This window comes from Adiantum capillus-veneris, chromosome 27 (genome assembly GCF_014529385.1).
Source record: "Adiantum capillus-veneris isolate H3 chromosome 27, ASM1452938v2, whole genome shotgun sequence".
In the NCBI taxonomy this organism is placed as follows: Eukaryota; Viridiplantae; Streptophyta; class Polypodiopsida; order Polypodiales; family Pteridaceae; genus Adiantum; species Adiantum capillus-veneris.
Window position 1 is genome coordinate 91,507,617 of NC_140957.1, and position 15,786 is coordinate 91,523,402.

Here is a 15,786-nt window from a genome sequence, read left to right on the forward strand (position 1 = left end):
ATAAACTTTGCTGGAACCAGTCTGCACCAGCGCGGACTGGTTTTGACAGCTTCCACAAGAGCTGGCCGAGATGAGACAAAGGCTAATTCTAGCGGCTTGCGACGAAACTGAGTGGCTGGAGGATGGTGGCAGTGGCAAAACATGTTGGCTAGAGATCCGCAACCAGCGGTATTGTTTATTGAAACTCAATTAGCATTGTTTATAAACGTTCCTGGAACCTGTCCATGCCGGCGCGGACTGGTTTTGCCAGCTTTCACAATAGCTGGCCGAGCTGAGACAGAGGCTATTTTTGGCGGCTTGAGGCGAAACCTTGTGGCTGGAAGATGGTGGCGGTGGCAAAACGTGTTGTGGCTAGAGATCAAACCGGTGGCTGCGAAACTAGGCAGCTGGAAAGCAACTACTTATTCCACCTTTCCGACTAAAAAAGTAGAGAGCTTGAAGAAGTGCAAGAGAGTATTCAGCTTGAAGAAGCACAAGAGCTTGATAATTAGCAAAGCTGTAGGCCTGGTATTCCACAACATATGAGCACAAGTAGATCCCCACCCAGGACCTTCCTTCCCAGCTTCTTCATGTGCTCTTTCTCCTAGGCAGCTTGAAGCCTTCTCCACTCTCTCTCTCTCTCTCTCTCTCTCTCTCTCTCTCTCTCTCTCTCTCTCTCTCTCTCTCTCTCTCTCTCTCTCTCTCTCTCTCTCTCTCTCTCTCTCTCTCTCCCCTTCTTTTGAATCACATGTTCTCTAGATCCTTAACATTCTTCACCAACTCAATGCTTGCCCACAGGCCCTTATCCCAATCTCTCCTTCTTCAACTTTATCCTCTCTCCCTCTAATCTTTTGCAGGTAAACTGATCCTCAACCTCCACCAAGCCTTCCTCTCTTGATGTGGCCATTCATGTGCAGCCCCTCGTGCTCTGCTATCACCTCACGACTCCACCTCCTCTTCAGATTGTTAATTTTTGATCCAGAGATTGCTTCGAGCTCCCATGCAATAATACTTATGGAAGTAGGTAATATTGTAGGAGCGGATTTTGCAGGGCATTTTGCAGTTGGTTGGAATTTCAAAAGGCACAACAATAGCCACCCCATCGACGTGCACACCCAACAGAAAGGTATCTATACATCTGGAGGAGCGAATAACTATGTAATTGCTTTTGCTAGCAGGTTGACGTGCTGCTCTGTTAGCATTACTACTACAATTGATCACAAAGCTTATAGGGTTGGTTTCCCACGTGTCGGTAGAGGTGACCGGCTCAGCTGATCACACAGTTTTTGGGGGCGCCACCATACGGCTTAAAGCTATGATCATCTCCTCGCACTTTGCAAGTAAGTAGGTGCATTCTACTGCAGCATCGATGCAGGGCTCGGACACTAGTACGCATTGACTGGATTTTTGGTCAACCAATTGTAACCTCTTATGTGTGACTCGAGACCCCGGCTACTAGCTGGCTGCCATGATGTCAAGCTCCCTAATATTGAACCAAAGCAAAGGCTTTTAAAGAAAACCAGTATGTGACCCGCGCATTGCTGCGGCCAAGGAAACAATGCCTCTATTCTCATAGGGCTATCTTCTCCTCCAAGTGGAACACTATCAATACTCTCTTCTTACACGTAGAGTCTATCACATTGATAAAAGTGATGCATGACATGACCTCTGAATAGATGCTGTAAAGCATTCTTTGATACCAAGATTGGAAGCTTCTCATAGACATTATTTTTCATAAGGTTCTAGCCCTTGTTCAACAAACTGAGGAGTGCTCTAATTCTATTGGGGGAGGGGTGTGTGTGTGTGTATCAAGAGAGAGAGAGAGAGAGAGAGAGAGAGAGAGATTCCTCCTTTTGGTCTACCTTGGTCTAGCAATGCTACCAAGCTTGAATATAGAGATTAGATAAGTTAGCATGGTGTGAAGAGATGAAAGCTAAGAGAAGTCAATGTAATAATAAAACTTTTTTTAATAAATGGAGTGGGTTCTAGAATTGGTTTCAATGATAGGAACGCAATTGGATGCAATGTCTCTGCTCCACTCTCTTACTTGCTTCTATCCTTGTACGTATATATGGATGTATCTATACATATATATATACATACATAAAAAGATATATATACATATATATACATACATATATATATACACACACACAACACACATATATATATTATAGGAATGCAATTGGATGCAATGTCTCTGCTCCACTCTCTTACTTGCTTCTATCCTTGTATGTATGTATGGATGTATGTATACATATATATCTATATGTCCACAAAGTACACACACACACACACACACACACACACACACACACATATATATATGTGTGTGTGTGTGTGTGTGTGTGTGTGTGTGTGTGTGTGTGTGTGTGTGTATATATATATATATATGCTTGAAGCAAAAATTTGTCACATAGGTCTTGAGGCATCTTGATATGTTCCAATTATGTCTATATGTACACAAAACGTGCACGTGCGCACACACACACATATATATATATGCTTGAAGGAAAGGTTTGTCACATAGGTCTTGAGGCATCTTGCTATTGTTCCAATACGAAAACTATGACATTCAAAGTTTCTATGCTCCCAACCCCCCCCCCCCCCCCCCCCCCCCCCCCCCCCAAACCCTCCAGTTGAAGTGACGATCCCAAGTGGACATTTAAGAAGGAGAAGCAAACTATTTTTTCTCATGTTTTTGAAAAGAAAAGTATAGATGGCTATGATTGGTTTGCCTCTCTCTCTCTCTCTCTCTCTCTCTCTCTCTCTCTCTCTCTCTCTCTCTCTCTCTCTAACTTCGGTTGGATAGATCTTTGAGATCTCATTGGATGTTCCTACAACATTTCAAATTCTCCTTTTATCAAGACATGTGTGTACTGGGGAATTCTAATCACCGAGCTAAAGAAACCGAGCATAGAAAAATTTCGAGCGAATTTGAGAAAAAATTAGAAAGAGTGTAATAATGTTTGATTAAAATAGTTATGCTAGGCATGTTTTAATTACCACCACCATAAATCAATGCTTTGTTGTTAGAAATTCACATTTTAGAACCAAGTACTTGAGAAATGGGTGATCTTCTCATCCCCCTAAAATAAACATTTATGCTATGCTCCTTACTCTCATTAAAGTATGGAGATCAAATGTATTTATTGTGGCATTATGAAGCTCACTGAAACAAAAACAAGTCTATAAGGTCTCCACCGAGCTATAAGAAATTAAAAAAACATTTCTTAGTCAATGCATAACACCAGACGCATTAAATGCTTATATGTAGTGCCACCATATTATATAGTAACAACAACAACAAGGCCATCAGTAACTTGCCAATGGGCAGAGAGAGAGAGAGAGAGAGAGAGAGAGAGAGAGAGAGAGAGAGTCTTATTTCATAGGGAACTTTACCAAAACACAAATATTCCTATAATTTATGGAAATTCCCAAATGTATAGCCTACAGTAGTCACTACCGCCGAAGCGTTTGCTTGCCTCCTTTTGCAATTCCCCTCAATAATAGAGCCAGGATTTCAACATGGGAAGGCATGAAAAAGTTGACTAGATAGGCACCATCGGATTGTTGGGAAAATTTTACCACACAATCTAGCCGGCTTTGGTATTCAGAGATAGATTGCCATTCAGTGTGGTCACCACCGAGTCTACATCCAGCTGTAGCAGCTAACCAATATTAATAAGGAGCTCGGCCCAATCCACATCCGCTAGTTGTTTAGCCTCTGCCATCACTACAACAACTTTCATGCTTATGTTGTATGTCTTTGTCATGGGCTAGACACTTTCCAGAGTCCACAACAAACTCACCTAAACATTCGAGTTGCCGCAACTGCTCAATATGAACTCATTAGAGGTTGTTGGACCATACACGGCCTCCATGCCTACTATTGTACAAGTTTTGAATGCTTTTGTGATTTCTGCAGACGGTTGACACCGTTGCTCTAGCATAGCTTCATAGCTCAATTTGGAGGGGCGTCCACAACTCTATTATCTTTAGCCATTGCCTACATGCATGTATGGTGGTCCGCCATTCAATGCCCTCCAAGTGTGCCACTAGCCACAACACCCTACTAGTTTGCGAACACAACCAGTTTGCACCGGCGCAAATTGTTTGTAGGAGCAAAGCAGTAGGCTACCGTGGAATCGGCGCCTATGACGGAAGGGTTTTTTTTTGTTATTATCCTCAAACTGTCACCATCCGCAAACTAGTGATTTTAAAAAAATAGCTTCATAGCTTATTTTGGAGGGGCGTCCATAGCTTTGCTATCCCAAGCCGTCGCCTACACACATCTATAATGGCTTGCCATCGAACGCCCTTCAAATGTGCCACTAGCCACAACACCCTAGGCCCATTTGCGGCCACAACCAGTCCGCGCCGGCGCGGACTGTTTGTAGGAGCAAACCAGCGGGCTCGGCACCTATGGCAGAAGGGCCTTTTTTTAAATTATCATTAAACTTTTGCCACCTGCAGACTAGTGGTTTTGAAAAAATAATAATTCTTTTTTCTGTTCATTCTATCGCCACCTGCAAACTAGCTCTCGCAAGAGCCGTTGTCAGTAGTCGTCGCTACTGCAAGTTGTCCCTGCTGTCACACACACAGGCATGGCACTCCTCAAGTGAATTCCCTTTAGGTGCGCCGCAAGCCACAAAAGCCTACTGTATCATTGCAATAGCAAAATGTGCTCGAACCAGTCCGCGCCGACGCGGACTGGTTTTGGCAGGTTTCAAAAGGGAGCGGCCTACGGAGAAGCCTAAATGGAGAGCGGAATTCTGTGCTAAGCATAGCTCGAGAGCGGCCTACAGTGAAGTCTAGCTTGCAAGGCTGTTGTCGGTAGTTGTCGCTCGCTACTACAAGTTGTCCCCGCTGTCACTCAAGCAGGCATGGCACTCCGCCAGTAGATTCCCTTTAGGTGCGTCACAAGCCACAAAAGCCTATTGTCTCATTGCAACAACAAAACCTGCTCAAACCAGTCCGCACAGGCGTGGACTGGTTTCGGAAGGTTTTAAAAGGGAGTGGCACGCGGAGAAGTCTAAATGGAGAGTGGAATTCTGTGCTAAGCATAGCTGGAGAGCGCCTACAATTTTGAAGTCTAGCTTGCAAGGCCTTCTGTGCTAGCACCTCTGGTTGTGAGGGAGCTTCATAGAGTACAGAGGGGATGAGCACAACTAATTATCTGAGTTGCGATGATCTGGGACGGCGGTCTCAATATTGGTGCTGAGATGATTTGGGCATTCAGATTAAAGCTGAGATGATTTGTGCATTCAGATCAATATTGGTGCTGAGATGATTTGGGCATTCAGATTAAAGCTGGTGAATAAGCTGGGTCCCATGCTAGATGAAATTCTCTTGCTTCTTATCTGAGCACACCATGGCAGAGACTTCTAACTCTCTCACCTCTATGAGAACACCACACCATCACCGTCAGAATTCTCCTTAACATCAACACCTTGTGCTGTTGCTGGATGCATCTTTGGAAATTCACTATTTTTTGTCATTTTCTACCCTTCCTCCTCCTAGCCCTCCACTCCTCCCACCATTTTGTTCTACACCCTCTCGCCACATCAAAGACAAATCCTTGGGTAGTGCTGTATAAAGCAGGAGCCTTTTGGATTCACAACCTGTGAGTCCAAGACTGCAAGCCAAAATTCTGAACAATGAGATGTGCAGTGAAGCGTTTCATAGGATGATTGGAAAATTTTCTCATTTTCATGCTAAAAAAGGAGGCCATCCATGTGGGACGGCCACAAATTAACCTGAAGACTGTGCCGATAGCAGTCTTGTTCACCAGCACGGCCATCATCTTGACATATCTCATCCTACGGTGGTGCCAAAGGAGGACAAGAATTATGTTGTTGAAGAGATAGTGTTCTTCGCATTGCAAAAATTTCCAAAAGTGCCTAATTTGATAGTGTGCCATTGAATGGAAAAGGCAACCTCAAAGGCCTATTGAACGTGCCGACGCAGACTGGTTGTATAAGTATTTTTTAAATAATTTTTGTTCTTGCATTAATGGCACAGCCTGCTTGCTTGGAGGGACTGATACAGCCTATAAAATGAAATGTTGTACACAATTTTTAGGCTTTTCAAAGCTAAGTCCATAAAATGAAATGTTTACATAATTTTTAGGCTCTTCAAAGCTATTTTGAGATGCTTCTCTTCAGCATTCCTTTGGATCCATGCTTGTAATAAAAATAGCACTTGCATAAGAAAAAAAATTCCGCGGTTGACGGTAGGCTCGAGCAAGAGGAGTGCAAGGTATGTTATTACAGTGCTCTCTCTCTCTCTCTCTCTCTCTCTCTCTCTCTCTCTCTCTCTCTCTAAGGGAGTGTCACCATTGGCAAGTTAGTGACAGCCTTGTTAGTGATACTCTTTTGTCGCCATGATATCAAGTGAAAAGGGTGAAACCCTAAACCCTCCCAACGTGCCATCGATGCTCAAATGGTGGTCAAAGCTGTTTTGCAATACCTTGGAGAGATTTCAATCGTCTTTTGGGTACTGATGGCATGTCAGGAGGGGGGTCTTTTTCTCCTCTCTCACTAATTCATTATGCAGATGCAAAATTACATGACTAGAGAGTATTGTATTATGAAATTGATTGTAAAGAGATCTTGTCTTTGTTTGAATTCAGGTCATCCATACTAAGTTTACTTAATTTTCTTATAATTAATTTTAGATAGACACAAAATGAACCAATCATTGTCCTATGTTTAATGAAATGTTCTCACTTTGTTTGAAAACTAAACATAATCTTGCAATTGGGAAAAGCTGTTGAAGAAGAAGCTGGAGATCAAGCCTCGTTGCTCACAATCGACTTTGTAGTGACCAAGTGAGTTCAGTGTGTCAGGCAGGGAGGACTACTATGCCATTGATTTTCATGGTGATGAGAGCAAGAGTCCAGGTCTTGGGTTAGGGTCAATGAATGATGTAGCTCCTAACTTAGTTAGGTAGGAAGCCACCATGGAGTTAGTTCCATTTCATATTGCATCTGAGGTGGGGGGCTATTTAAGATGACGTCGATGGCAGTCACTTTCATATGGACAGGGAAGAGGATGTCCTTTAAACAAACACTTCGGCGGTAGTGACTACTGTAGGCTATACATTTGGGAAAGACAAACCCAAAAGAGACTCGCTCGTTTATTTTGTTTCTTGGAAATACTCGCTCGCCAACTGGTATAACCCTGTGTACTTGTGTGTGTGTGTGTGTGTGTGTGTGTGTGTGTGAGAGAGAGAGAGAGAGAGAGAGAGAGAGAGAGAAGATGAAACAAAAATAACTTTATTTTTACTCATGTTGTGAGATATATCTTTTAGGATTGTTCCGATGGCATTAAAATTTTTCTTCTTCTTCGCTCTCCCTCTCTCCCTCTCTCTCTCTCTCTCTCCTCCTATAGATATTCACTTTTGTTGAAGACTTGTTTTGTAACTTTTAAAGTCACTTTAGATTGTTCCTACACGCGAACATTTTTTTCTATCTTTATCTCTCCTCCTACGTCATTTATTGGACTTTGCATTTCAACACATTAAATACGGCACTTAAAAATTGTCCTCTCTCTCTCTCTCTCTCTCTCTCTCTGATTTTAGATTGGCACCCTTGCCTACCAAAATTTAAGGAATTTATAGATTTTAAAGGATGGTCCACGTGTTAACTCTTAAAAAATAAAAAGAACAAAATATCCAAGAATTGGTAAAAGGTCCATCACTGGGAAATCTCTCTACCCATTTGGGGTGTTCTCTCTCGTTGATTTTAGATTCGCATCCTTGCTTGCCAAAATTTAAGGAATTTATAGATTTTTAAGCATGGTCCACATGTTAACTCTTAAAAATAAAAACAACAAAATATCCAAGAATTGGTAAAAGGTCCATCAGGGAAATCTCTCTACCGATTTGGAATGTTAATGTGAGGGTTGGTCTTTGTCGGACATTTAATCCATTTTCTATGGGTGAAAAACTTTAGCTATCCTTTAAAAATACACTAATGCCAAAAAATAATATCTTAAAAATTTGAAAAGTGGGTGAGCTCAACGATAAAATATTTCTTTCTCTCTCTCCCCCTCATAAATGTACATGTGTATACACACAGGCAATGTGATGGTCTCTCTCTCTCTCTCTCTCTCTCTCTCTCTCTCTCTCTCTCTCACACACACACACACACACACACAAACACACACACAAGCAATGCGGTGGTCTCTCTCTCTCTCTCTCTCTCTCTCTCTCTCTCTCTCTCACACACACACACACACACATAACGACCCCTGTATTTTCATGTCATGCATGTCCTCAAAGCGAGACAGCGTAAGTCGACATTAGGCGAGGCTTTTTCTTTTTCTCAAGCTCTTCAAAGAAATACATGCTTCCAAATTTTTTAAAAACATATCAATATTGGTCTTGAAAAAAGACCCTTGAAAAGATAAAGCCAAATCTATCTTCAAAAATTACATTTTCATTAAACAAAAAAAATCACTAAAATTTTTCTTTTTTATTATATCTTCAAAAAGTAAATTCACATTAAGTAACAAAACCTCCACTAAAGTTATCCCTTTTTGTTATGTACAATCAAACTTCAACATTTATTTTATGTAGAATAGAAAGTCTTTTGACTTTACATTTGAAAAAGGCTTCTCCATTCTTACATTCTATAGGTTGTCATTTCTTACAATCTTACCCTTTACTTTTGCATTTTAGATTATATGTTTTGTAAGGTGTTTTTTGAAATGAACCAAGGAGTGACATGTGGATGCCCTCTCTTTCCTCGAAAATTTTAAGCTGCATTATAAAGAGTATAGAGTATAGAAGGTGAGATTATTAATCAAAATTGGCAATGCTCGTTGATCTTTAACATGTAATGTAAGTTTTCCTACATTAGCTTCGATAAATACTCACAAGTTGAAGTAATCCATGGCCATGGAGCCTACCAACTTGCAAGTGGCCCTTTCCTCATTTTCCCATATTGTTGCTAAAATAGTTGCTCTATTTTCCCATGGTACAGCTACAAGAGCAACGCTACGGACTATAGATGTTGAGTTCTAGCCATCGATAATAGATGGACGGTGTGTGTCACCTCAACCTCAGATATTGATCCAGCTACTTGGTAGCCTTTCTAACACCATCTCCAACTCCACGTCGTCTGTAACCTCTGATCCAATATCTCCACCTCCGTTGCTAACCTCTTTCACCTCCTTCGAAACATCCCCTGCACCATCACTATCCTCTCGCTTTCCACCAACACCCTCTCCAACTCCATTCATTCCTCCCTCGCCAACCTAGCGGTCTACATCTAGTGATCGTGATGCTTTTGTTTTCTTACTCTTGGCCAAAAGGCGACTACCTTCATAGTCACGTGCATGAGATCAAAGTTGACACTATTAAGAATCGGTTGACATTCATGACGAAGATCATGTTAAGCTTGAGAGTAGAAAAAATAATATAGGAGAGCATGTTTATACTCTTGATCATGTTCGAAGATCTAGACCAATATTAGTGAATGCTATGGAGATATTAGAGGAGGACAACCACACGTTTCTTCAATATACCTTGTGCTCTCATGAATTTGTCAAGGGTGTTGCTCATATTTGCTCGGAAATTGGCTTTACTCGATTTTCTTTGCTTGCTGATTAGAAAGCCTCGTTTTTGTGCTACCCCTAGTCACTTGTCTAAAGCCAGTTGTCTTTTAAACTGTATGGTTCTTTTGTGCTTATGTATTTAAGTAAAACAACTACACACACACAGAGTTATGCATAGAGGTGCCATGCGGGTGCGGGGCTTGCATAGTCAAGCTGATGGTGATGCGACCTCTTCTTTTCTTATGGATTTCTTTGGTCAAACCTTCACTTCCAAAACAGGCTTCTTTCCCCCTCCATTGTGAAGGCGCAAGTAAGTGGATTTACTGGAAAGTTTATTGAAAAATGATGTAAATCCATCGAGGTTCTCAAGCGGAAGGAAGAGATTAGGTACTGGAAAGGCACGGCAAGTCATTGGTCTCCGCACCATAGTGGAAGGCCTGGTCCTTAATGACCATTGGATTGAGATAGCCAGGAATCTTAACAATATGGGTTTTGACACCTTAGATTCTCTCTGGAATTATCAAAGAGCAGGTTGGCATCCCTTGAAGTACCTGAAACTATGCGGTAATCTCTCGTTCCAAGAGGAGGTCCTTATCGAAAGGCTCCTCGAAAAAATCTCTACCTTGATATTGCCCCTTGCTCCATGCCGCTTGATTGGAAATCTTGGAAGTGGCCTGCTAAAAGGCCATTAATTTGCTCGCCGAAGACGAAAGAAATCTATGAAGAGCTCTGCTATTCAGAGGAGCGGATTGAGCACCTCAATAAGATCTAGGCCAAGAAGTGGGATGCATGCAAATGGAGACAAGTTGTTGGCAACATCTCGAAGGCCAATTCTGATGAGAGAGACAAAGTCTTACTATGAAGAATATTTATTGGTCTCAGCCCAACCGGTGGAAAAGCCAAAGCTAGAGGTTTTTCTGATGGTGCTTATAGTAGATGACATCACGTGATTGAGTCCCTACGCACCTATTCTGAGGATGGTCTGCAAGAGGGTCACACTTATCTCAGAACCCCATTCTTTAGACATGACCTTGCTATGGGTTCAAGACGCATTGACAATCTCAACCTTGTTATGACATATGCATGGTAAGAGCTTTTGTTATAAGAGCAATGTGGCACTCCAAGAATGCGTTACTTTTTCAAAAAAAGACGATCCTCTTGATTCAAATGTGCTTCCGGATGCATGTTGGTCGAAGCTCCAATGTAATAGGAAAAAGAAAAAACAAGCTTTGTAAGTTAGGCGCGTTGGGGGTGTCCGCCCTCCCTTGTATTCTTTTTCCGGCTGACCGTGTGCAAAGGGTATGCCAGGGCTCTCTGTATCATATTGTGATTAATACGAGCATTTTAAAACAAAAACATTTCTTTTTACCTCGATTGTTTAAGATCAATTTGGAGAAAAGAGCAAGGTTAGCTATGCAATGTGGCCAAAAGTGATTAAAAGAGAGGAGAGAGGATCTCCTATAGAAAAATGGAGAGAGAGTGTGTGAACAAAGCACTGACGTAAAAGAAAAGACATCGAGAAGAAGCGGCTCGAGTGCAAAAGGAAGAACCTGTAGATTGTACCCTCGTTCTCTTCAGCACAACTGCACCAAAGGCTTGAGATTGATGTTTTGGATGCAGAAGGGATGCAGTAGTAACGAAAGGCACGAGTAGCTCAGTGCAAGCATAGTGACATCCCAAAAGCAAACGTAGGGCATACGTCTCAAAGCAACACAATACTCCTGTTTCGTGCATCATTATCGTTTTGAGCATCATTACATGCTTTACTATCTAATGAGTTGATTTTTCTTGTGAACAAAAATTGGGTTGGGAAACATGTGATTGCAAAGGAAAATTGGGTTGGGAGTTAATCAAACGCAGTGAGATTATAGGGTAAAGGCGCCAACTTAAGGACACTCAAATTGTGCAGAGCGTACGACGAGCTATGCTTGGCATATTTGAGCAACTTGGGGTTTCTCAGATGGGCGGCAATGAGATCTCCCATCAGTAGTTGTGATCGTCGCTTGCGATGACCGTTGATTGCGTTTTGTTAGGCGTTCGTAGGAATCGGTGCAAAAGCAGCGAGTTGAAGCAAACCGGACAGCCCTGCTCCAAAACAAGTATAGCTTTGCTTGAGTATCGAACGCGTGCCAATCAGTTGACGCCATGTAAGATTATGATGTCCACTTACTCACACTAGCCCATGTGCATTTTGGGGGAGGGTAAAGTGGCTAAGCTTCCCTCATGTGAGGGGTGCCTTAAGGAGTGACCATGGGGCGGGGAGAGGTCCCCCACACAGTTGAGGTCCCCTCCCTTTCCATGTGAGATGAACGTTTCATCGCATGTCACATCGCTCTTTTCTTACGAGATACCCCCTCTTGTGTGGGGGTACCTAACTCTCGTCTTTTATGAGGGAGTGAGGACTCAGGAGGTTTGTTGTTGTAAGTTGTATTATACAAAGCCAAAAATTGATGCCAATCTCCCTCCCTCTCCCTCTCTCTCTCTCTCTCTCTCTCTCTCTCTCTGTGTGTGTGTCTGCATACACACACTCGTGCATCTAGGTGCGGATGGAGCAAACTCCCACGAGCATGGTTCACTTGCTCCACGATTCCCTTGTCACGCCTTTGAACCCCACCACGCGTCATCGCATGTACCTGTCTCTCATTGATCAAGGCTTTCGCAAGGCACCCCCCAGCCGCACCATCCTCTTTTATCGCACTAACAACATCGATCCCTCCTTCGCCTTTGATGCTTTGCGGCACGCCATTGCGTCTACGTTGGTCCTCTACTACCCCCTCGCCGGACGCCTTCTGAAGGAGGAGGACGAGGATGGATGCCTTGCCATCGATTGCAATGACCAAGGTGTGCAACTTATTCAGGCACGTTGCCACCTCCCGTTTGCAGAGTTCGAGCGCAATAATTTTGTCATTCAACCGCTCTTTCAACAGCTTGTTCCCATGGCGCATCGCGAGAGCAGCGACCACCTCGATGATCCTCTTGCCGCTTTTCAAGTATGGTGCTTGTTTGTTTGCATCTGCTCTGCTCATCACAAGCTTGCAATGCTTTGTCACGGTGCTATGACTTCTAGCTACTAATGCATAAGAAGATTTGGAAATTTTCTCATGTAAGAAAACGGAGCCTTTTTAGTGTGTTTTTCATACAATGTATAACATCATGAGCTTTTGCTCAAGAGACACCACATACCTAGCTAGGTACGAATAGGGTCAGGGGACCGTCGGCCTCGAGCAGGGGACCATCGGCCCCCTCGAGGCCGACGGTCCCTTGCCCCCAATCAATCGTACCTAGCTAGGTATGTTTCGATATAAGTGAGAATGTGGGAATTATAATGAGAATTTGTCCAAAACTTCTTGATGGCATGTATATGTACTTGAGGAGGGCTCAAAAAAATAGGAGTGTGTGGCCATAGCTTTCCTACCATCATTCACAAACTTTGGTGGTAACATTAAGGGACCTAATTTAGGTAGGGGTTACGTCAACCACACGGCACATCGAAACAAGCACCATTTTGATAGGCTACAAAAAGTAAAAAGGGTTGGGATTCTAGGGGGAGAGGGGGCGGGGGCGGGGGGGGGGGGGGGGGGGGGGGGGGGGGGGGGGGGGGGGGGGGGGGGGGGGGGGGGGTGGGACCTCGTTACTAATTGACACCTCCTTTTTGGAGGTGGGATCAATGGCTCACTATCATCGGTCAATTGTGATCATTGGATTGTCTATGGAATGCCACTTTCTCGGATTCGAGACTTGAACCTTCTACCCTCTTCCCCACGAAATTGACTCTAACCACTAGGCTATCGCGCATTCATTGAAAGGTGTGTGTGTGTGGTAAGTTTATAGATCACGACGTCACGGAGAATTTTACACCTAGTTCACATTGAGTTTACACCAGATTTGATGTGGTGTGCAGACCCTCCCCAGTTCACACTTAGTTCACACCGTATTCACGTTGAGTTCACACCGAGCTCACACCAAATTTGATGTGGTGCACATACCTCTCGAGTTTACTTTTAGTTCACACCTAATTCAAATGGTGATCGGATGGCTCCGATTGCACCCGTCGCGTGACGCCTACTAGGGAGGTGTCAATTAGTTAAGGAGGGGGGGGGGGGGGGGGGGGGGTTTGGTTTATTAGATCTAACTTGAAGAGGGTATTCTTATTTTGGTTCTTTATATGTTTGTTCATGCTGTATTATTGTAGAATTATGATGTTGACCAAAAGTCTGACGCTACTCCTCAGGTAACTGGCTTCGAAGGCGGCCTCGCAGTAGGTATTGCCGTCTTACATTCAGTGGCTGATGGACATGCGGTGTGGAATTTTATCCAAGCAGTCGGCCGTGCTTGCCGCAACAAGCCCCTCTCTGTATATCCTCTCCATGCGCGGGTCCTTTTGAAGCCAGAAGTTTTCAATTTGGGTACAAGCTTCCCGAACCTCCACTGCGAGGATCCCTCACTTAACGTTGCGGTCTCTCTGTCCGGAGATCAAAACCCCACACCAGAGTCTCTGCATCACAAGGTCATCCATTTCAATGAGGAGATGTTGGAGGCTCTCAAAAAAGCTTGCTTGTCCTCGATCACTCTAGCAGATATAAAAAAGTCTGGCTTCATTATGAGCACCTATCAAGCTCTATCTGCATACTTATGGAAGAGACTGACATTGGCGCAAAAGCTACATGATGCTGATTGCGTTAACTTTTCAACGTTGGTGGATGTGCGGAGGCGCATGATCCCGCCATTGACATCGGCATTTTTTGGCAATGCGGTGGTAAGGATTTTGATGTCTATGACAGTGAAAGAGCTATTGAGTGAGAGCTTAGGGGACATAGCATGGCGGATAAGACAAAGCATTCAAAGAGGGGATGATGCTTATATCAAGAAATCATTGATAGCACGAGAGAAGATAGATCTAAGGAAATCTACTTTGACAAGGATGAAATTAATGGGAATTAGGAATGCGAGTGGATTTCCTGTGTATGAAGCTAGTAATTTTGGGTGGGGCGAGCCATACGTGGTAAGGCCGCCGCATTTGTCGCGAGAGGGAGAGTTTACATGGTATCCAGGCAAGCAACCCAAGAGCATGGATGTGATCGCATCGCTCTCAGAGGCTACCTGTGCTAACTTCTTTTCACCTCAGCTCTATCCCAAGGACCCCCTTCATTCAAGTTTCCCTTTTTCTACCCAAATTTGAAATTGAATTTGTGCCAATCGGTTAAGTTATTGGCTAGTATACTCTATACACGCATGTTTGGATGGATTAAAAATGGCAATCAAACTGTTCTCCTTAAAAAAATTCTAATATATAGCTCTCCCAATATAAGGTATTACTAATGGCTTCAAAAAAATTAAAAGGTATTCCTAATTCAAAGATTCCCTCAACAACAATAAGAGAGATACACTAGTCTATAGCCCGTATCCATGAACAATGATGAAGCACGTAAATATGCAATAGGGCTAGCTATAAACGACGGATGCAACATTGTGTGTGTGTGTGAGAGTGAGTGAGAGTGTGAGAGAGAGAGAGAGAGAGAGAGAGAGAGAGACAGAGAGAAAGAGGACACTTTGAAGAGAAGAAAACGTTGAAAGAAACATAAAGAAGAAGAGAAACACCTATTTATATGGACATAAAATATCTTTTGACTTTTTATCTTCATGCGTCTTTTGACTTTTCATCTTCGTGGGTCTTTTGACTTTTCACCTTCATATGTCTGTTGACTTTCCACTTTCATGTGTCTTTTCATTTCCTAAACTCACCTTTCACTTATGGACTTAATATGTTTTTTGAGATTGGGGAGACCTAATGGAATATATTTACTACCTATATAATGCAAGGATGCTTCAAAGAGAAAAAAAAAAAAAAACCGTTAAAGGAAAAATAAGCAAAAGAAAAACATATATGTATCAATGTGCACTCTATCATCTCTTTACATGGACACAAAAAGTCTTTTGACTTTTCATTTTCAATAGGTCTTCTCATTTAGTGAATTCACCTTCTCTTATGCACTAAGATGTTTTAACATGCTTTTTATTTTTTCAAAATTGGGGAGATCTAATTTTTTTTTCAAAAAAGAAAACATTTGCACCACTTTGTATCCTTATGTATGTCATTGTTTGTACAACCAGTAGCTCGTGGGCTCACGCCATAAGGGCAGCTCAGAATTGCCATTGGCTACATGAGAGATGTTGATCTTTGTGGCTACATATACTATGGAATTTAATAATCTATAATGAAAATGAGATCAAAATCTTTTTGTAA

The 15,786-nt window shown here is 42.7% G+C and overlaps 1 protein-coding gene across 1 annotated transcript; it reads left to right on the forward strand.

The window, feature by feature from the left end:
• The first annotated feature begins 11,994 nt into the window (after positions 1-11,994).
• On the forward strand, positions 11,995-14,818 carry LOC147422393 (hydroxycinnamoyltransferase-like). Its single transcript, XM_086503317.1, has 2 exons — positions 11,995-12,532; positions 13,774-14,818. The coding sequence occupies exons 1-2, from the start codon at positions 12,089-12,091 to the stop codon at positions 14,719-14,721; spliced, it is 1,392 nt and encodes a 463-aa protein (XP_086359443.1). The 5' UTR covers positions 11,995-12,088; the 3' UTR covers positions 14,722-14,818.
• The last annotated feature ends 968 nt before the right edge of the window (positions 14,819-15,786 follow it).